Raw genomic sequence first — 16,697 nt, 5'->3', positions numbered from 1 at the left:
GGGTGCTGCAGGAGTTTTGGGGAGCTCTCAGGGAATTTTGGGTGATGCAGGGGCCACCAGGAAACTCTTGGGGAGCCCTGGGAGTTGTCAGGGAACCCCAGGAGCTGTCAGGAAGCTCTGGGTGCTGCAGGAGTTTTGGGGAGCTCTCAGGGAGCCCCCAGGAGCTGTCAGGGAGCTCTGGGTGCTGCAGGAGCCTCCAGGGCTGTCGGGGAGCCCCCAGGAAACGCTCAGGGAGCCCTGGGTGCTGCAGGAGTTTTGGGGAGCTCTCAGGGAGTTTTGGGTGATGCAGGAGCCCCCAGGAAACTCTCGGGGAGCCCTGGGTGCTGCAGGAGTTTTGGGGAGCTCTCAGGGAATTTTGGGTGATGCAGGGACCACCAGGAAACTCTCAGGGAGCCCTGGGAGCTGTGAGGGAGCCCGGGATGCTGCAGGAGCCCCCAGGAGCCATCAGGGAGCCCCAGGAGCTGTCAGGGAGCTCTGGGTGCTGCAGGAGTTTTGGGGAGCTCTCAGGGAGCCCCCAGGAGCTCTCAGCCAGCCGCGGGTGCTGCAGGCTGAGCCTGGCACTGCCCTGTCCCCACAGGAGGCCCATTTCTGCGTGTCCCGCAAGCACTTTGCCAGCGAGGGCGGCTGCAGGCTGCGGGGGCTGCAGCCCGGCAACTACAGCGTGAGGATCAGAGCCACCTCCCTGGCGGGCAACGGCTCCTGGACAGAGCCCACCTACTTCTACGTGGCTGATTACTGTGAGTTCAGTTCATCTGTGGCTTCTGATCCCTGACAGAAACTCGGGTTATTGCTGGAGGATGGGGTGGAGCAAGCAGCGAGTCACTAAATGTTTACCAAATACATCTGTTGTCAAGAACCTGAATTACTTGGAAACACATGGCTTTTGTTTATTAGTCCTCATGCTGACCAGCCCCACATTTTGATGTGAAATTGCTTCTAGTTTTGTATTTGTTCCAATTTATTGAAGGGGGAGATTTTATTGAGGGAAAAGTTTGTATTTTGGACTTGTATATATAATATATATATATAATGTCTCCAACTCTCTCTTTCTCTCCTAGTGAATGCTCAGCCAAATATTGCTGTTATCATTGTTCCTATTATTTTTGCCATAATAATTGCTGGAATTATTGGAGCTGCTTATGTGCTTGTGAAAAAGAGGTGAGTTCAGTTTCCTCTTGTTTTCACCAGAAACACCAAAACTTACATCCAAAAGTTTTGCTGCTTTGTTGGGAATCAGTTTTTGTTTGGTTTCTAATTTCTGTGTGATTGCAGCATTAATTTAAGTGCAGGAAATAGTTTGTGCCATATGGGGACAGTTTATTTGCTGCGTGCTTTGGGGATTGATCAAACTGACCTCACCTCAGAGGCTGCAGAGTGCTGAGGATTTTGTGTCTCTTCCAGACAAACTGAAGGACCAACAGGACCCCTGTATGCATCCTCCAACCCTGAGTACATCAGTGCCAGTGATGGTGAGAGCAACCAGGGCTTCTTTGTTGTGTAATCATGCAATCAGTGCAGCAGGATGGGATGGGAGTTGTTTGTGTGGGGTTTTCTGGTCCTTTTGTAGAATTCACCCCCCCTCAATCTGGCAGCACTACCCAGAGATGCTGAGAGAGTGTCTTTCAGAAGATGCTCTGTCACTGATATATTTTATGAAAAATCCTTTTGCTAAAATCTTTTCTCCTGAGAAGCTGAGAAGGCTCAGAAGCAAAATGTAAACAATAATTATCTGCTGCTGTAGAATGCACCAAGTGCATCTTTAATTAATCCATGTAAGTTATTTTTACTTGATAACCAATGACAGCCACCTGTGTCAAAGCTGTGAGCAGTCACAAAATTTCCCTTTCCTTTCCTTTCCTTTCCTTTCCTTTCCTTTCCTTTCCTTTCCTTTCCTTTCCTTTCCTTTCCTTTCCTTTCCTTTCCTTTCCTTTCCTTTCCTTTCCTTTCCTTTCCTTTCCTTTCCTTTCCTTTCCTTTCCTTTCCTTTCCTTTCCTTTCCTTTCCTTTCCTTTCCTTTCCTTTCCTTTCCTTCCCTTCCCTTCCCTTCCCTTCCCTTCCCTTCCCTTCCCTTCCCTTCCCTTCCCTTCCCTTCCCTTCCCTTCCCTTCCCTTCCCTTCCCTTCCCTTCCCTTCCCTTCCCTTCCCTTCCCTTCCCTTCCCTTCCCTTCCCTTCCCTTCCCTTCCCTTCCCTTCCCTTCCCTTCCCTTCCCTTCCCTTCCCTTCCCTTCCCTTCCCTTCCCTTCCCTTCCCCTCCCCTTCCCCTTCCCCTTCCCCCTTCCCCCTTCCCCCTTCCCACCTTCTGATAAAATCCTTTCTTCTGTTCTTTTAGTCCAATTCTAATATACCATTTTCTTTTAATATAACATATATCATAAAACAATAAAGCCTTCCGAAACATAAAGTCAACATTCTCACCGCGTCCTGAGCCCGCTGCAAACAGCCCCACTGTGCTCAGCTAGGATGTCCCCCTGTGCCCCACAGTTTATGTCCCTGACGAGTGGGAGGTGCCTCGGGACAAGATCACGCTGCTGCGGGAGCTGGGCCAGGGCTCCTTTGGGATGGTGTACGAGGGCATCGCCAAGGACATCGTCAAGGGAGAGCCCGAGACGCGCGTCGCCGTCAAGACGGTGAACGAGTCGGCCAGCCTGCGCGAGCGCATCGAGTTCCTCAACGAGGCCTCCGTGATGAAAGGCTTCAGCTGCCATCATGTGGTAAGTGCTGGGCGCCTCAGCATACAGCTCTGCAATGCCTGCAGAGCCCAACCATCAGCTGGCCTCAGCTGATCCATCAGAGCTGGGATCTCTCCCTGCTGGATTCCACGTTCTGCCCAAATCGTTTCACTGCTGCTCTTTTTAAACCTCTCAGCCTGACAAGGCCTGGTTTCACCTCTGTTTGGACACAGCCTCAAAGGAATTTCTCATTTGTTTTCCAGGTTCGCCTCCTTGGAGTGGTCTCCAAGGGACAGCCTACTCTGGTGGTCATGGAGCTGATGGCACATGGGGATCTCAAAAGTTACCTGCGCTCTTTGAGACCCGAAGCTGAGGTAAAACAGGAGAGAGGGAGTCTGCTGTGGAACAGGGACTTGATTTGTCTTGTGGGCTTAGTTGTGAATTGCAGCCCCGAGATATGTGAACGAGTCAGAGCTCTTCAGTTTTTGGTCTTGAAGTTGTTTATTAATTCTGATCTATAAAATTTTCTTTCTGTCCAGCCGAGGTCTGCTCAGCAGGGCAGCCACAGGCACTCTGACTGCCCTCGGGGCAGTGTTGTCTTTTTATACTGCAAACTACATATAACATATTTACAATTACTTTACAATACCTATCACCTGTGTTAGACAGTGCACTTCTATTCTAAACCAATCCCAAAGTGCCAGCATCACAGCAGAAAATGGAGGTGGAGAAGAAGAAGAAGAAGGACTGGACATGCCCAAGTCCCTCCATCTTGTCCCCAAAACTCCCATTCCAAAAATCCTAAAATCTACCTTTTCACCCTGTGATAATTTTATTATTACATTGTTTAAATTTCTGTGACTTTCAGATCCTCATACAAAGCTGGTAATTTGCTCCACAGGTCATAATCAAATCCCCAGGTGTTCTGGGCTGTGTGCCAGGGTCTCTGAGCCCCCTGGTAGGGTCCCCAGCAACTCTGGATACCCAGAGAGATGTGCTGAGTTCTGACAGATTTGGAGTTTAATACTTTTTAATCTAATGACTTAAGCTGAAAAGGGGTAGATTTGATGTGATTTTGGGAAGACATTCTTGGCTGTGAGGGCGGGCAGGGCTTGGCACAGGTTGCGCAGAGAAGCTGGAAGTGTCCAAGGCCAGGTTGGAAGGTTGGAGCAGGGTTTCCTGCTCATGACAAGGAGCTGGATGATGTTTAAGGTCACACCTAACCCACACCTTTCTGTGACTGTGATTTTTCCTGGCAGAATAACCCCGGGCGGCCGCCCCCGACGCTGAGGGAGATGATCCAGATGGCGGCGGAGATCGCCGACGGCATGGCCTACCTGAACGCCAAGAAGTTCGTGCACAGGGACCTGGCAGCTCGCAACTGCATGGTGGCAGAGGACTTCACTGTGAAAATAGGGGGTAGGTGCTGCTGGTCCCTCCCAAGCCAGGCCATTCTGTGATCAGGAGATGGTTCTGTGCGTTGTGTTTGATGTAAAAGCAAATTGGTAAAACCAAAGTGTCGAACATGGGTGTTTCTCGCTGTCTGCCTTTGGGAAATTGCAGGACTTCCCTCTGTTTCTTCCCTGTGAGAGAATTGTGTGGACTTCAGTAAGAACAAATCTCCTGTAGAGCCAGAGCAGCTTTTCTCACCTTCTCTATTCTCTCCTTCTCTATTCCCTATACTTTTAGGACCTCTGTCCCAAAGGTTCATTACCTTTCCAGCTTAAACTACCTGGGTTTGTCTCACTGGTCTTTGCTTCCATGAGAATTAAGACAAAGAAGGAATTGGGTACAACAAACCCACTGCTGATAATCCTGTCATTGGGTCAGGTGGCTTTTAAAAGTAATTTAACCCAGTTTTTAACCCAAACTCTTTTAGTAATGAGTAAATACAACATTTCAAAATAACCTGGAACCCCACGGTAGGAGATGATTCCGAATCCTGGGAGAATTAAGATACAGACTTCTGGATGGCTGAATAATCAGAAAAGGTGCTGGTATAGAACAGGGTCTCCTCCCCCTGCAGGGTCGAAGAATGTGGTGTTGAGGTTACGGTGATTTTATGTGGTGATTTTTTTATGTGGTGATTTTTCAGAGCTCTCTGGAGTTAAAGCCAGGGCAGTGTGATTTCAGACAAAGGGAGCTCTGTTTTACTTAGAGAGGATGAATGAAATAATGTTTAGAATAGAAGCTGTCACCAAAAAAATTAACTCTGGAGTCTCTGTTGTGACTCCTTAGGAAAAAAAATGCAGGAAAAGGGAAATGTTTTGACCATTAATCACGAGGTGACAGATGACTGCAGGCTGGGCTTTGGCAGTGGGAGGAAGGCAACATCCATCTGGAGATGCTGCACAGGAGAAGCAGGATGGAGGGAGAGGAGTTTAACACATCCCAATTGCTTCCCTCAGACTTTGGGATGACCAGGGACATCTACGAGACGGATTATTACCGCAAGGGGGGCAAGGGGCTGCTGCCCGTGCGCTGGATGGCCCCCGAGTCGCTCAAGGACGGGGTGTTCACCACCTACTCCGACGTGTGGTAAGTTGTCCTCTGCCATCCCAGATGCATTCCAGCTCAGGAGCTCCTTGTTTTAGTTTAAACTGTCTTGCTCAGAGCACAGACAAAACAAACCCGTTGTTTTGAAACACTTCCATGAAAATATAGCCGTGTTGTTTAGAAGTTCACTTTCCAAAATAACTCCAGGATGTTTTGTTCTCACCAGGAGATTTCTCTCTCCCTTAGGTCATTTGGTGTTGTCCTTTGGGAAATAAGCAGCTTGGCAGAGCAGCCGTACCAGGGACTCTCCAACGAGCAGGTGCTGAAGTTTGTCATGGATGGAGGATACCTGGATCAGCCAGACAACTGCCCAGAGAGGCTGTAAGTGCCAAGCAGGGACAGCCAGCCCAGCTGCACTCTTTGCCTGGAGTGTGGCCCACAAAGATGGCCTGACCTGGGCCACCTCTTAACCCTCTTTGACTGGGGAGGACAAAACCAGACTTTAGTGAGGCATCTCCCACAGAAATTCCACCAAAGTGTCCTTAGTGATCCAAGGAAAGGGCTGCCCAGGGAAGTTTGGAGTCCCCATCCCTGGAGGTGTCCAAGGAAGGCCTGGATGTAGCACTCAGTGCTTTGGGCTGGGGACAAAGTAGCAGTGGATGAAAGATTGGACTTGATGATCTTGGGAGGTCTTTTCCAACCTCAGTAATCCTGGGATTCTGAGTGAGGAGTCACACTGGAGCAATTGTGAGGGAAAGCAGCTCTGGCTGGGAAAGGGAGAACGGATGTTAACTCTCTGGTTCTGGTAGCCTCTTCCCCCAGCTGTTTCTGGCCAAAACAGCACTTCCAGAGTCATAAAATAAACATGTTTTGTGAGTATCCCTATGAAAAAAGCCTGCTGTGCTGGACATTTGTCTGATGGCCAGTTACAAACTCCAGTTTGAGACTCTGTTTGTATTTGTGAGTTGTTTCTCCATAGTGTCTGATAACATGTGACCTCTTGCTGCAGGCCTTTCTTTTGGGTGGGATGTTTACAGGACCTCTGTCCTCTGCCCAGCCTCCCATTTTCCTTGAAGTTTTAGGAGCTTTGTTATCTTTCAGGCTGAGTTAAAATTAAAAGGGAATTAATTAAAAAAAGGATGACCTGGCTGTAAGTGCATGTGCACACACACACACAGAGGCTGTGAACCACAGCCCTGTTTCCTTCAGCAGCCAAGTTCAGAACAATTGAAGGAATCGGAAGGAATTTTTAATCTGGACAGAAATAGAGAAAAAGGAGTGTCAGGATCTGCAGGCAGATGTGGAGGCTGGAAAGAGAACAAACAACCTGGGGTGTCAGAGGAGTGGTGTGGGTGGAGGGGGATTCTGCCATGGGTGCCAGGCTTGCTGTGCACGTGGGATTGTTTGTGCTGCCCTGACTGTGCTCTGTGCTGCTGCAGGCACAGCCTGATGCAGATGTGCTGGCAGTACAACCCCAAGATGCGCCCCACCTTCATCGAGATCATCGAGATGCTGAAGGAGGACTTGCACCCCAGCTTCCACGAGGTCTCCTTCTTCTACAGCGAGGAGAACAAACCTCTGGAGACCGAGGAGTACGAGATGGACTTCGAGAACATGGAGAGCATTCCCCTCGACCCCTCCTCGTACTCCCAGAGGGACAAAGCGCTGGGGAGGGACAATGGACCCTCCATGGCCCTCAAGGGCAACTACGAGGAGCACATCCCTTACACTCACATGAACGGTGGCAAGAAAAACGGGCGGATTCTCTCCATGCCCAGGTCAAGTCCTTCCTAACACTTCCTGTTTGGCCCAAGGGTTGTGTCTGCTTTTTTCCCCCCCCCTCCACAAATCTCAGGACTCTTGTTATTGCTGCCACAGTGTATGACACACATCTACAAACTCTTCAGATTTTTAATCATCTTACAATGAATTTTTTTTTTTTTTTTTTTTTTTGCCAAGTTGACTGGTTGTCAGTGGACTTATCTGTGAACATAAATGGAAGAGGTTTCCATGGCTGCTGTCCCTTCTGTAACCATGGTTTCACAACAGGAAGTGACCGTGTGAGTTCAACTGAAGGAGAAGCGTCCGCGTTTGCCAGCAGAAGACGTGAAGTTCTCTGGTGCCTGAGCTCCAGCCCAGCAGCGCGGAACAAGAGATTTCCAGTAGAATTCCAGGCTTTTCAGGCAGCCTCTCCACTACAGCTGAAGGATTCAGCACATCAGTCAGATCCTCAGATTGACCAATAGCTGCTGCTTTCATACTTTGTTTTTTTTCAAGGGGTGGAGGCCCCGGGGTGCGTGCGTGGGCGTGTGTGTGTGCGTGTGTGCAGTATCAACATGTGGGGTGTACCCGATAGCAAAAGAGACATTTCTGGTTTTGTACACAACTTACAGCGCTTTCAGGCACATGGTGGGATTCTTGGGGTGTCCTGCACAGGGCCAGGAGTTGGATTTGATGATCCTGGTGGGTCCTTTCCAACTCAGCATACTCTATGATTCTCTGTTCTCACAGGAGCTTTCCTCTTCTTGGAAGTGTGTACTTATCTTTTTTCCCCATTTTCCTGGAGGGACTGAATCCTAAACAGATTATTTTTATACTGAGGACTCTTGAGAGCAGGTTTTCTCTCATTAACAAATGAGGAAAACGTGCTGGGAGCTAAATAAGCAGAACTCTGAGATTTGTGGGTACTTTCAAGACCAAACGAAGTAGGAGTCCCCTGACCTGAGACACGGAGTTTTCTGTCCTTGCAACATTGAGTATATATATTGTTTGTTGTAACATATTTAAAGATGTCTTTAGTTTAAATTTTAACTTCATATAAATTATTGACTGTTTATGATCCTTTTGGGGCGGGGAGAGTTTTTGGGGGATTGTTTGGTCTTAAAGTGGTCCAAAGATTTCAGAATGAACTAATTTTAGCCTTGCAGGAGCGATGAAGCACATGTTCAGTTCAGACTTGACAAGGCTTTGTAATAGTTTCATGATTTATACAACACAGTCAGCTGGCTCCAGTCGAAGCCCCATCTTGGGTGTTGGGAGCTGAAGGACACAGAACATCTTGGCCTTGAGTCCTGCTCCTCCTCTGCCCCCGTGTCCCTCGCTTTGCCTTCGTGCCGCAGCTGCAGCCGGCGAGAGAGGACGAGCACGAGCTGGAGCTGAGGAAGGGACACTGAAGGAGAGAAGCACAAAGCTCTGGGCTCTGCACCCTGGAGGTGACTGTGGTTTGCTGCCTCTCTGCTGCTGCCAGGCCTCTCCAGCCTTGTGTTCCCCGAGATTCCCACTGCAGAACTCCTGGGATGTCAGCGCTCGCCATCAGGACTGTGCTTTGTCATGCTGGTGTTGAAGAATAATGATGAAACTCAACCAGGGCTGGTAGCATGGAGCTGACAGGAGCAGGGGAGGAAGATGATGGATGTCACAGGCCCGTGGCATGCAGGAGGTGCTGAGAGATGCTCAGTCCTTCACTTCTCCTCCTGGAGAAGTCCTGGATGTGTTTTGTGCTCTGTACCAGGACAAAGCGAGGTGCCCTGGCTCGGGAGGGCAGAACACTGGGCTGGGCAGTGCCTCCAGCCCGGGCAGTGCCTCCAGCCCGGGCAGTGCTGCTGCTGTGAGCGAGGCAGAGGGGCTGCAGTCCATGGGGATGCAGCTGGTGCTGGGAACCTCTGCCCCCAGCTGCTTCTGGCCAAAACAGCACTTCCAGAGTCGTAAAAGAGGGCACAACAGACTGGGCAGCACCAGGAGCTGTTGGGCCCTTTGCTGCTGGAGGCTGATGGGTTTGGCCCAGGTGGAGGGTACAGGTTGCTCCACAAATTTTTGGGTGGAAAACACAGTCCAGACATGGGTGAGAACCTTTGGATTTCAAAAGGCCTCGTTTACATTTCTTCTGCTTTACAAAGTTGTAACTGTTTAGCAGCTCTATACTACACTGCAGGAAAGAAGACATATTCTCACACTTTTCTAAGGAAGAGAAGTTTTTCTTATTAGAATTTTTTATTTATTTTAATATATAAAACACTGTAAAAAAAAAGCAACAAACAATTAGTTTTCTTAAACACACAGAACATGTAAATTTGTATCCGCAAAATCTTGGCAGGTGGATGTGGTGGGATTATTTTTGTCCTGTTCTGGTGCAGTCTACCTCAGTGTTTCTTAAGGATATTTTTTAATACTACACACCTCTAAACCTGTTTAAATATTCTGGTCTGGACCTATTGTGGATCAGGGAAAATCAGTATCAGCTGATTCCAATACCAGGGACCATTCATGAAGGGAATGGGAAGGAGAATGGCCCATCACTGTTGATCCCTAATCTGAACAGTAGTGGCCAATGAACCCATTTACAAATTTGGATCTGATCTCATCCCTTAGTTCTGTTGTGATTAAAAAAAAAAAAAAAAAAAAAAAAAAAAAAAGAACAAAAAATCCATTTAAATGTTTGGACTTTAGTGAACTCATGACCTAAAAGGAGCAGGCTGCTTCCTCCTGGATCAGCATGTGCCAGCATGGAGCAGGGACTGGGACCAGCCCTTGCTGTTGGGGTTGCATTGGGGTGGCTTGGTCACTGCTCTTCTTGCTGTGCACAGGTGACCCAAGGTCCTGCCAGTGACCTCCTGAAACAAACCTTTCCCAGCACACCCTTGCTTTGATACCATTTCCAAGGGCAGTGATCATAACTGTGGGAATAGAAGAACTTTAACCTGAAGGAACATTGGAACCTTGTATTGGTGTGGCTTTTCCCCGTGGTTGATACTGGTTGGCCCTGTGAGTACACATGGTTTGAGCACTCGGATGGCTGAGCCAGGGAGTGTGTGCTGCTCCATGGACAGGCAGTCCCCTCCCGTGGCTCAGTGTCACCTTCACCCTGCACCAAACGGAGCAGTTGTTTGTACCCAGCACTGTGTGAAGGTCACTCATCCTTCCTACCTTGTGCCCAGGGGAGGGAAGGCGTGTGGTACCGGTGGGGAGGGTGTCGTGTTTCTCCTCTGTTAAACAAGTAACACTAGTGGTTGCTGCTCGTGGCTGCTACAGATCACATTCAGCTGTAGAATTAAGAAGAATAAATGAACATCACCCGCAAAGCCCAGCTCTCACTGCTAGAAAATCCTTCCTTGGCTCACAGCCGACACTTCGGTCTCTGCTGCTGGAAGATCCTCGTCCCAGGGATGCCCAAATGCCTCACTTGGATCTCACTGATTCCTGCTCAGAGAATTCCTGCAAGTGGAGACTCGAGTGCTATTGAAACCTCTGGGGTGCTGCCAGGGACCCCAGGCTGGGCAGGGGGGCTGTGCTGAGCCTTCCTTGGGGCAGCTGCTGCTCTTTGCTGCGGCCACATCCTTATGGGGCAGGATTCCCCAGCTGCAGTGGAAGCTCCACACTTGCTGCTCCTGCTGCTGCTTAGGAGGAACCAAACACTGGTGCAGGAGAGCAGGTGGGATGGCTGGAGGAGGGCAGCCAGCAGTGGGAAGCTCTTTCTTTCCTTGCATTAATATTTGTTGGAGGGTTGGCTCCTGCCCTTTGTGGGCAGAGAATGCCCCACTCACAGCATGAGGCAGCAGGACAGACCCCTCAGCCTGTCCAGGAGCAGCTGGAGCCTCCTGGGCACACTCTGGCACCAGAAATTCACTCTGGTGAATCAGGAGGAGCAAGAAGCTGAGCTCTGCTGAGCTTTCACTGAGAAAACATCTGAAGTGTAAGGCTGGAGAGGTTTCTCAGAAAGGTTTCCACATTAAACTCAATTGCCACTTCCTGAACGGCTCTTGCCAATCTGGAACTTCTCTGGCAGGCCAGCACAGCACTGCAAAGCTTGGCTGCTGGGTTAGGAACGTGTCTGTCTTGGCTGCTTGTAAATACTCTATTGTGTTGTAAAATAGAAGAGCTCAGACATAAACTCTGTGCCAGCACTGGGTTGGGAAAGGTGATGGGAACTAGACCACGCTGCAGCGATGATGGTAAAGCAGCTGTGTGGGTATCAAGAGGCTGCTTTTAGGTTGCTAAAGGGTACTCTTAATTTATGGGTAGTTTTATCTCTTTCCTCCTAAATTTGTATTATAGCGATGGGACACTTTGCTTAATTTTAGTCTGTTGGCTATGGTGTTGGTATCTCTTTGGAAAAAAAAAAAATCTCAAAAGTCGCTTCTTGTGTTACTGAGCTGACTGTGCTGAAGGCAAATAGGAAATGACAGGAGGGAGAAGGGTGCTGAGCCTCTGCTTTAGAGGAGGGAGGGAGGGAGGCAGTCGAGTTCCCTCTCAAAACCACTGTGACACAAAGACGGACCCTGAGGTGTCCTGGGCCCTTCCCGCTACCAAGACTGGAACCTTGTTTGACAAGCCAGAACGTGAAATATCTTTGTGCCATAAAACCTTACTGTCAGGGCTGTGCCAGGTGCTCCCATGATCAGTGTGGGATGGGCTCAGAGCCTGGAGGGAGCTCAGAACTGCAGATGAACCCTGAGATCCTCTCGGAACCCCGGCCCTGCCCAAGGCGCCGCCGCCCCTCGGAGTGTCCTGTGGTCCAGGGAAAGGAACTGCTCAATGGGTTGGAATCAAGAAATAGTTACTTCGTGAAATTCAACGTAAGATTAGTTTGGTATTTGTATGAACTTAATGGAATTTGGCCTTTTTATTACCTTCTGCTTGGCTCTGTGTTCCCTCTGCTTGGATTCTGTCCGTGAGTGTCGGTGTAAAGCCTTGACGTGTTCAGCCTCGTTAGGAGCATCACAAGAGTGAAGCCAATCATCCAGCTGACTTTTGGAGGAACCTGACTGTTGAAAAGCAACTCTAAAGTTAACCATTTTTAGCAAACCTGCTGTCATTAAATGTGTATTTCTTTTTAAAATGAATTTGCTTGTCCTTCTCAGAAGGAAGCACTTATTCTTGCAGTTTGGGCAAATTCACTGCAGCACAATGCAAGCTGTAAGGGGACAGGTAGAGAAATGACTTTTTAAATATTGTATAATAAAGTTAGTATTAACTCCTATGGTGTTGTTACTTTTTTGCCAATAGATTTGCAATCAGCCAGAAATTCTGTTCCTGGTAGTGGTTTTATTCCCACTCCAGTGTTCCAACTGGTGGTGTTAAATAGTTTCCTTTCTCAGCCCAGAAAGATCCCTTGGGAACAGGGTCTGGTGGCTGGGAGGACCTGGAATAGTCCTGGCAGCTAAAGAGGAGCCATCACCATCAGTGGAGATTAAATACGGGCTCTTAGCTGAGCCCCAGCCCCTGGTCAGTCCCAGCAGCACCAGTAAATCTTGAGCTGAGGGCTCTTTACCTGAGAGCTCCGAGCTGGGCTCAACACCAAAGCTCTGTAAATCCAGACTCTCCCAGCAGCATTCCAACGCTTCCACCATCCCCATTTCCAAGTCTTTTCCCTTAATCATGTCCCTTGAAAACTGATGGAGAATTTTAGAAAGGCCACCTGTAAATCTGCAGAGGTAGAGTGTTGTTTGAGCAGGAAAAGCATTACCTTTTGCTTTAGTTAGGGGAATGATTTTATTTTTGGATTATCAGCACTGGTTTGTATTTGAGGACCCTCAAGGATGGGGGAACTGGACATCAGCTTAATCCAACACAGCCCAAAGCAAACGCTTTCTGCTTCACTTAAATAAACCACAGATGGTTTCAGTTACATGTTAGGTGATGTTCTGTGAAGTCTTGAGGTTTTTATTTTTTTCCCCAGTTCATTCTTGCTGCTCCCACCTTTCTCTCTGCGCATCTAAGGTTCCAGAAAACAAATAGTACTGCAGATACCTCTTGTTTTAAATAAAGGATCAAATGTGCCATGATTTTTTTAAAAAGGAAGAAAAAAGAGAAAAACCTTCCCCCTTGATTTATTTTTTCAGTGTTTTCATATCTAAGAGCCAAGCAGTGACATGTACAGAAAATCTTTGAATAGTAAAAAAAAATCCTTGCTGTGTGTCGGAATATTGAACAATTAACTGTTTATATTAAAATTCTGAATAAATTATCCAAGAATAACTGTTCATTTTGTGTCTGCTGTCTGTGCAGCACTGAAGGCTGCTTTGCTGTGGAGAAAGCAGTAAATTTGTACCTTAGAATAAGTTGCAAAATAAATGGTGTTAAGGAAAAAACCAAAACCCACAGCTCAACCAACTGTAGGCTTGTAGTGTGAAGGCAGTGGAACTGCTCTACCTGATGGCTCTGGTGATCCCTGTCCTCACCTTGGGACTCTGGGTGATGCCTTTGATGCCATCAGGTGAACTTTGGTGCCAGGGTTCCTTCTGGAGCGCGGAGAGCTGTGGCTCTGTGATGTAATTTGTCATTTCCTGGGCAGGGGGCAGGTGCTCCCTCCTCGGAGGGAACAGACTCCTCCCTCCCTGCCGGTTTTAAAGCATCAAAGGCAGAGGATCGGCCCCACCCCGTCCTGTGGTGGAGCTGCTCTAACTGGGTGTGCCCCAGGAGCCTCCTGCCCTGCCCAGGCCCCTCTGGGGGTGTTTCTAACTTAAACCTGGTTTTATTTCACCAGAGCCAAGATTTCCCTCCTGATGGGCTGCACCAGCGACGTGGGGGCTGTTCCTTCCTGTCAGGGAAGGATCCCCTCGAGCCTCTTTTTCTCCAGGCTGAGCCCCATTCCCAGCTCCCTCACAGGACTGAATCTTCAGCCCCTTCCCCAGCTCCGTTCCCTTCTCTGGACCCCCTCCAGTCCCTCCATGTCCCCAGTGAGAAGCCCAGAACTGGACACAGCACTCAAGGCTCCACCAGTGCCATTTTTTTTTTTTCCTAAGCCTATCCAGGATTCTCTCACTATGAGAATGATCATAAACAAACTGGTATTTTAAGATGTTTCGGAGTTGTTTCTTCTGGCACGGGCTTGTTCTCTGGGGATCCTAAAATGCAAAAATAAACAAAGCCACAAAACTTGAACTTGCTGTCCTGGGAGGTTTGCTTCCCTCTGGGCTCTCTGGGATGCTGGGGGGAGGCTGCTGAGGCTCAGACTGCCCTTGTGCCATTATCCCTCATCACTCTTCCAGGCAGCCTGCACAGCTCAGCTTTGGCATCCCCCAGGCTGTGTCAGACATGTGTCAGGAGGGAAAGAGCTCTTGTCCTTGTTTGAGCCAAGGACAACTCACCATTCCATCAGCCAGAGCAGCTGCCTGGTGTTTAGGAGCTGCCCTGATCTCTGATGCTCATCGAGCTCTTGTGGACTTCAGAGAAATTAAACCTTAATTCCTCTTTGCTCTTGTGGTTTCCTGGAGCACAGGGTAATTGCTATTCTAAATGCTGCCAAAGCTGCGGTCTCTGAGTAATTGGAGTGTGAGTGGTTCTTGTTCTGATTAGGGTTTGGCTGGGGCTGATGAGTGCTCGGGGCTCTGGGATGAGGAGCGTGTGTGCCTCAGCCCACGGGGCTCGTTGGGAAGGAGAGAATGGCTGTGCCAACAAACCCGAGCCTGGACGTGCCAGGGGCTCTGTCTGCTGGCCAAGAGCAGGGCAGGGGCTCTGCTTGGAGCTGAAGCCTTTGTCTCTGTCCTGTGCAGGTGAATATGATCAGTACAGGTGCCAAGAGCAGGGCAGGGGCTCTGCTTGGAGCTGAAGCCTTTGTCTCTGTCCTGTGCAGGTGAATATGGTCAGTACAGGCATTTCTGTGCTGTGCTATCACTTCACCCTGTGTAAAACAAACCTGCTGGGCTTTGTGGTCCCTGTTGCTCCACAAGGCCAAACCATGACAGCAAAGACCAAGGACTCGTTAAGAGGAGCCCTGTGTAGGAGGCTAATGAGCCATGGTGGAAGGAGCCCACGGGCTGGGCTGGGTGTGTGGGGTTCTCAGGGCACACACAGCGGTTTTTCCCCGAAGGGAACAGGAAGCTGTTGCCTCAATAGCTGCTCCTCGCAGCCATCGTGACTTCAGGGCTGCCAGGGCCCTGCAGCGGCTGCCTCAGGGTCCAGAGCCCTCCTGGTGGCTTTGCTGGACCCTTGCAGAGCCCGGAGCCCTGTGAGGGTGGGTTAAGCAGCACTGGGGCACGGTGGTGGGAAGGGCAGCATGGGGGAGGTGGGTTTGTTTGTGCTCTCAGAAAGGGGAAGCGGTGAGAGGGCTGAGCCAGCGGCCCCCGTGAGCAAACCGCCCTCATGGCCGCTGCTTCCCCCGTGAGGCTCCGCTTCTCGCTCTGCTCCAGCGGCTGCAGGAGAAGCCACGGCTGTCAGATGTGAGGATCCTGCACGAGGAACCCGCCACAGAGATGCCTCCAGCCCTCAGGGTAAGTGGCTCTGTGCACAAGCTCCATCCCACAGCAGCGGGGTTGTCACTCACCTTCCTCAAGGCCTTGTGAGGAAGCAGCTTGTCGTGAAGCCAAAAGTCCCAGGGCTGGGTTTGGTGCAGCTTCAGTGCAAAACATGGGCTGGGGAGGCTCAGCCTGCGCGGGGGCTTGCTCTGCTGTGAGTGAAGAGGAGGAGATGAGGTCAGGATTTAACCCCCAGGTGCCATCATGGTGGGCTCTGGGGCAGTGCTGGGCTGGCTGGGCACCCTCTGGGTGCTGCTCTTGGCTCCTGCTGCTGCTGTGCCACGGCTGAATGTTTGCAAAGATGCCCTGGCACTGCCCACAGCTGGGTTTGGGCTGTGCACAAGAGGGGTCCATGCCCAGGACCCCCAAATTCCACTCTGGACTGGGCTGGTCCCCAGTGTTATCAGGGAGATGGAAGCAGAGGGGATGTAGACAGGGCTGTACTGGGCAGGTGACACTTTGGAGTTTGTGGCCAGGCAAGAAAAATTTTTTGACACCTGCTTTTGGGCATCACCAGCCCAACCTGGGCTTCAAGCTGTGGAGGTACCTGTGGCCATTCCCAAACTGGCTGGGCTCTGCTCACTGAGGCCACAGGGAGGAGTTTTGGTCTGGCTCCAGAGACCAGCATCTGCACTGGGGTAAAACCTGGCTTCTTCAGCCTAACTGAGGGGTTGGGAGCAAAGTTTGGAGACTGGGATGTGGGACTGGTGCCAACTGGGAGCAGTGGGTTTGGAAGGGTAGGGAGTTTGGTCTCTTGGGGCAGTTTGAGATTGGTCCCACCTTCCTCCCTCAGGGAGAGCTGAGGAGGGCTTGGAGAAATGCCCTTGCCAGGGGACTGGGACTTGCTGTGAGCTGCAGGATGATGCTGATATTGAGGACAGACAGGATGTCTTGCAGTTCCTTGCAGAGGCTCTGCCACAGCACTTGAAAATGAGAAAAAAGTGTAAATAATGAATCTTCATAAATGTCTTGTAAAGACAGCAAGCCTTGTCAGTATCGACTCTGACCCTTCACTGAAGGTGAAAGTGACTCTTAGCCAGGTGAGAAGTGCCTGAAAGTGCTCACAAAGTGTCTGTCATGCTCGCAGCCATGAATGGAGCAGGGAGGTTTTGGCAGAGGGGCTGTGCTGTGTTAACAGCTTGTTTTCTGTTTCTGTCTGCAAGCCTGAGCAGCACTCGGGGGCTGCGTGTGCCCCGAGGCCACTAATCCCCAGGCCCAGCTGCAGGAAGTCCCTGACCTGCCACACAGGTGGTAATGCCAGGGACCAGGAATGCCTCTCTGGCTACAGCCTCCATCAGCTGA

The 16,697-nt window shown here is 50.0% G+C and overlaps 2 protein-coding genes across 2 annotated transcripts in view; both read left to right on the top strand.

The window, feature by feature from the left end:
• The window catches only part of INSR (insulin receptor), a 62,714-nt gene extending 50,575 nt beyond the window's left edge, over nt 1-12,139 (top strand). Inside the window, exons 13-21 of the mRNA XM_063160891.1 lie at nt 578-737; nt 1,059-1,158; nt 1,402-1,469; nt 2,480-2,709; nt 2,931-3,041; nt 3,927-4,086; nt 5,076-5,205; nt 5,410-5,544; nt 6,603-12,139. Of these exons, the coding sequence (XP_063016961.1) occupies nt 578-737; nt 1,059-1,158; nt 1,402-1,469; nt 2,480-2,709; nt 2,931-3,041; nt 3,927-4,086; nt 5,076-5,205; nt 5,410-5,544; nt 6,603-6,957 (1,449 nt within the window). The 3' untranslated portion in view covers nt 6,958-12,139. The remainder of the gene's footprint in view (nt 1-577; nt 738-1,058; nt 1,159-1,401; nt 1,470-2,479; nt 2,710-2,930; nt 3,042-3,926; nt 4,087-5,075; nt 5,206-5,409; nt 5,545-6,602) is intronic.
• Nucleotides 12,140-15,222: 3,083 nt separating this feature from the next.
• ARHGEF18 (Rho/Rac guanine nucleotide exchange factor 18) overlaps nt 15,223-16,697 on the top strand; it is a 52,047-nt gene continuing 50,572 nt past the window's right edge. The window contains exon 1 of the mRNA XM_063160888.1: nt 15,223-15,371. The gene's annotated coding sequence lies outside the window, so the exon portion shown is untranslated. The remainder of the gene's footprint in view (nt 15,372-16,697) is intronic.

Source organism: Melospiza melodia, chromosome 7, assembly GCF_035770615.1.
Source record: "Melospiza melodia melodia isolate bMelMel2 chromosome 7, bMelMel2.pri, whole genome shotgun sequence".
Classification (NCBI taxonomy): Eukaryota; Metazoa; Chordata; class Aves; order Passeriformes; family Passerellidae; genus Melospiza; species Melospiza melodia.
Note: the sequence above shows the minus strand (reverse complement) of the source record. Positions and strands in the feature narration are given on the sequence as shown.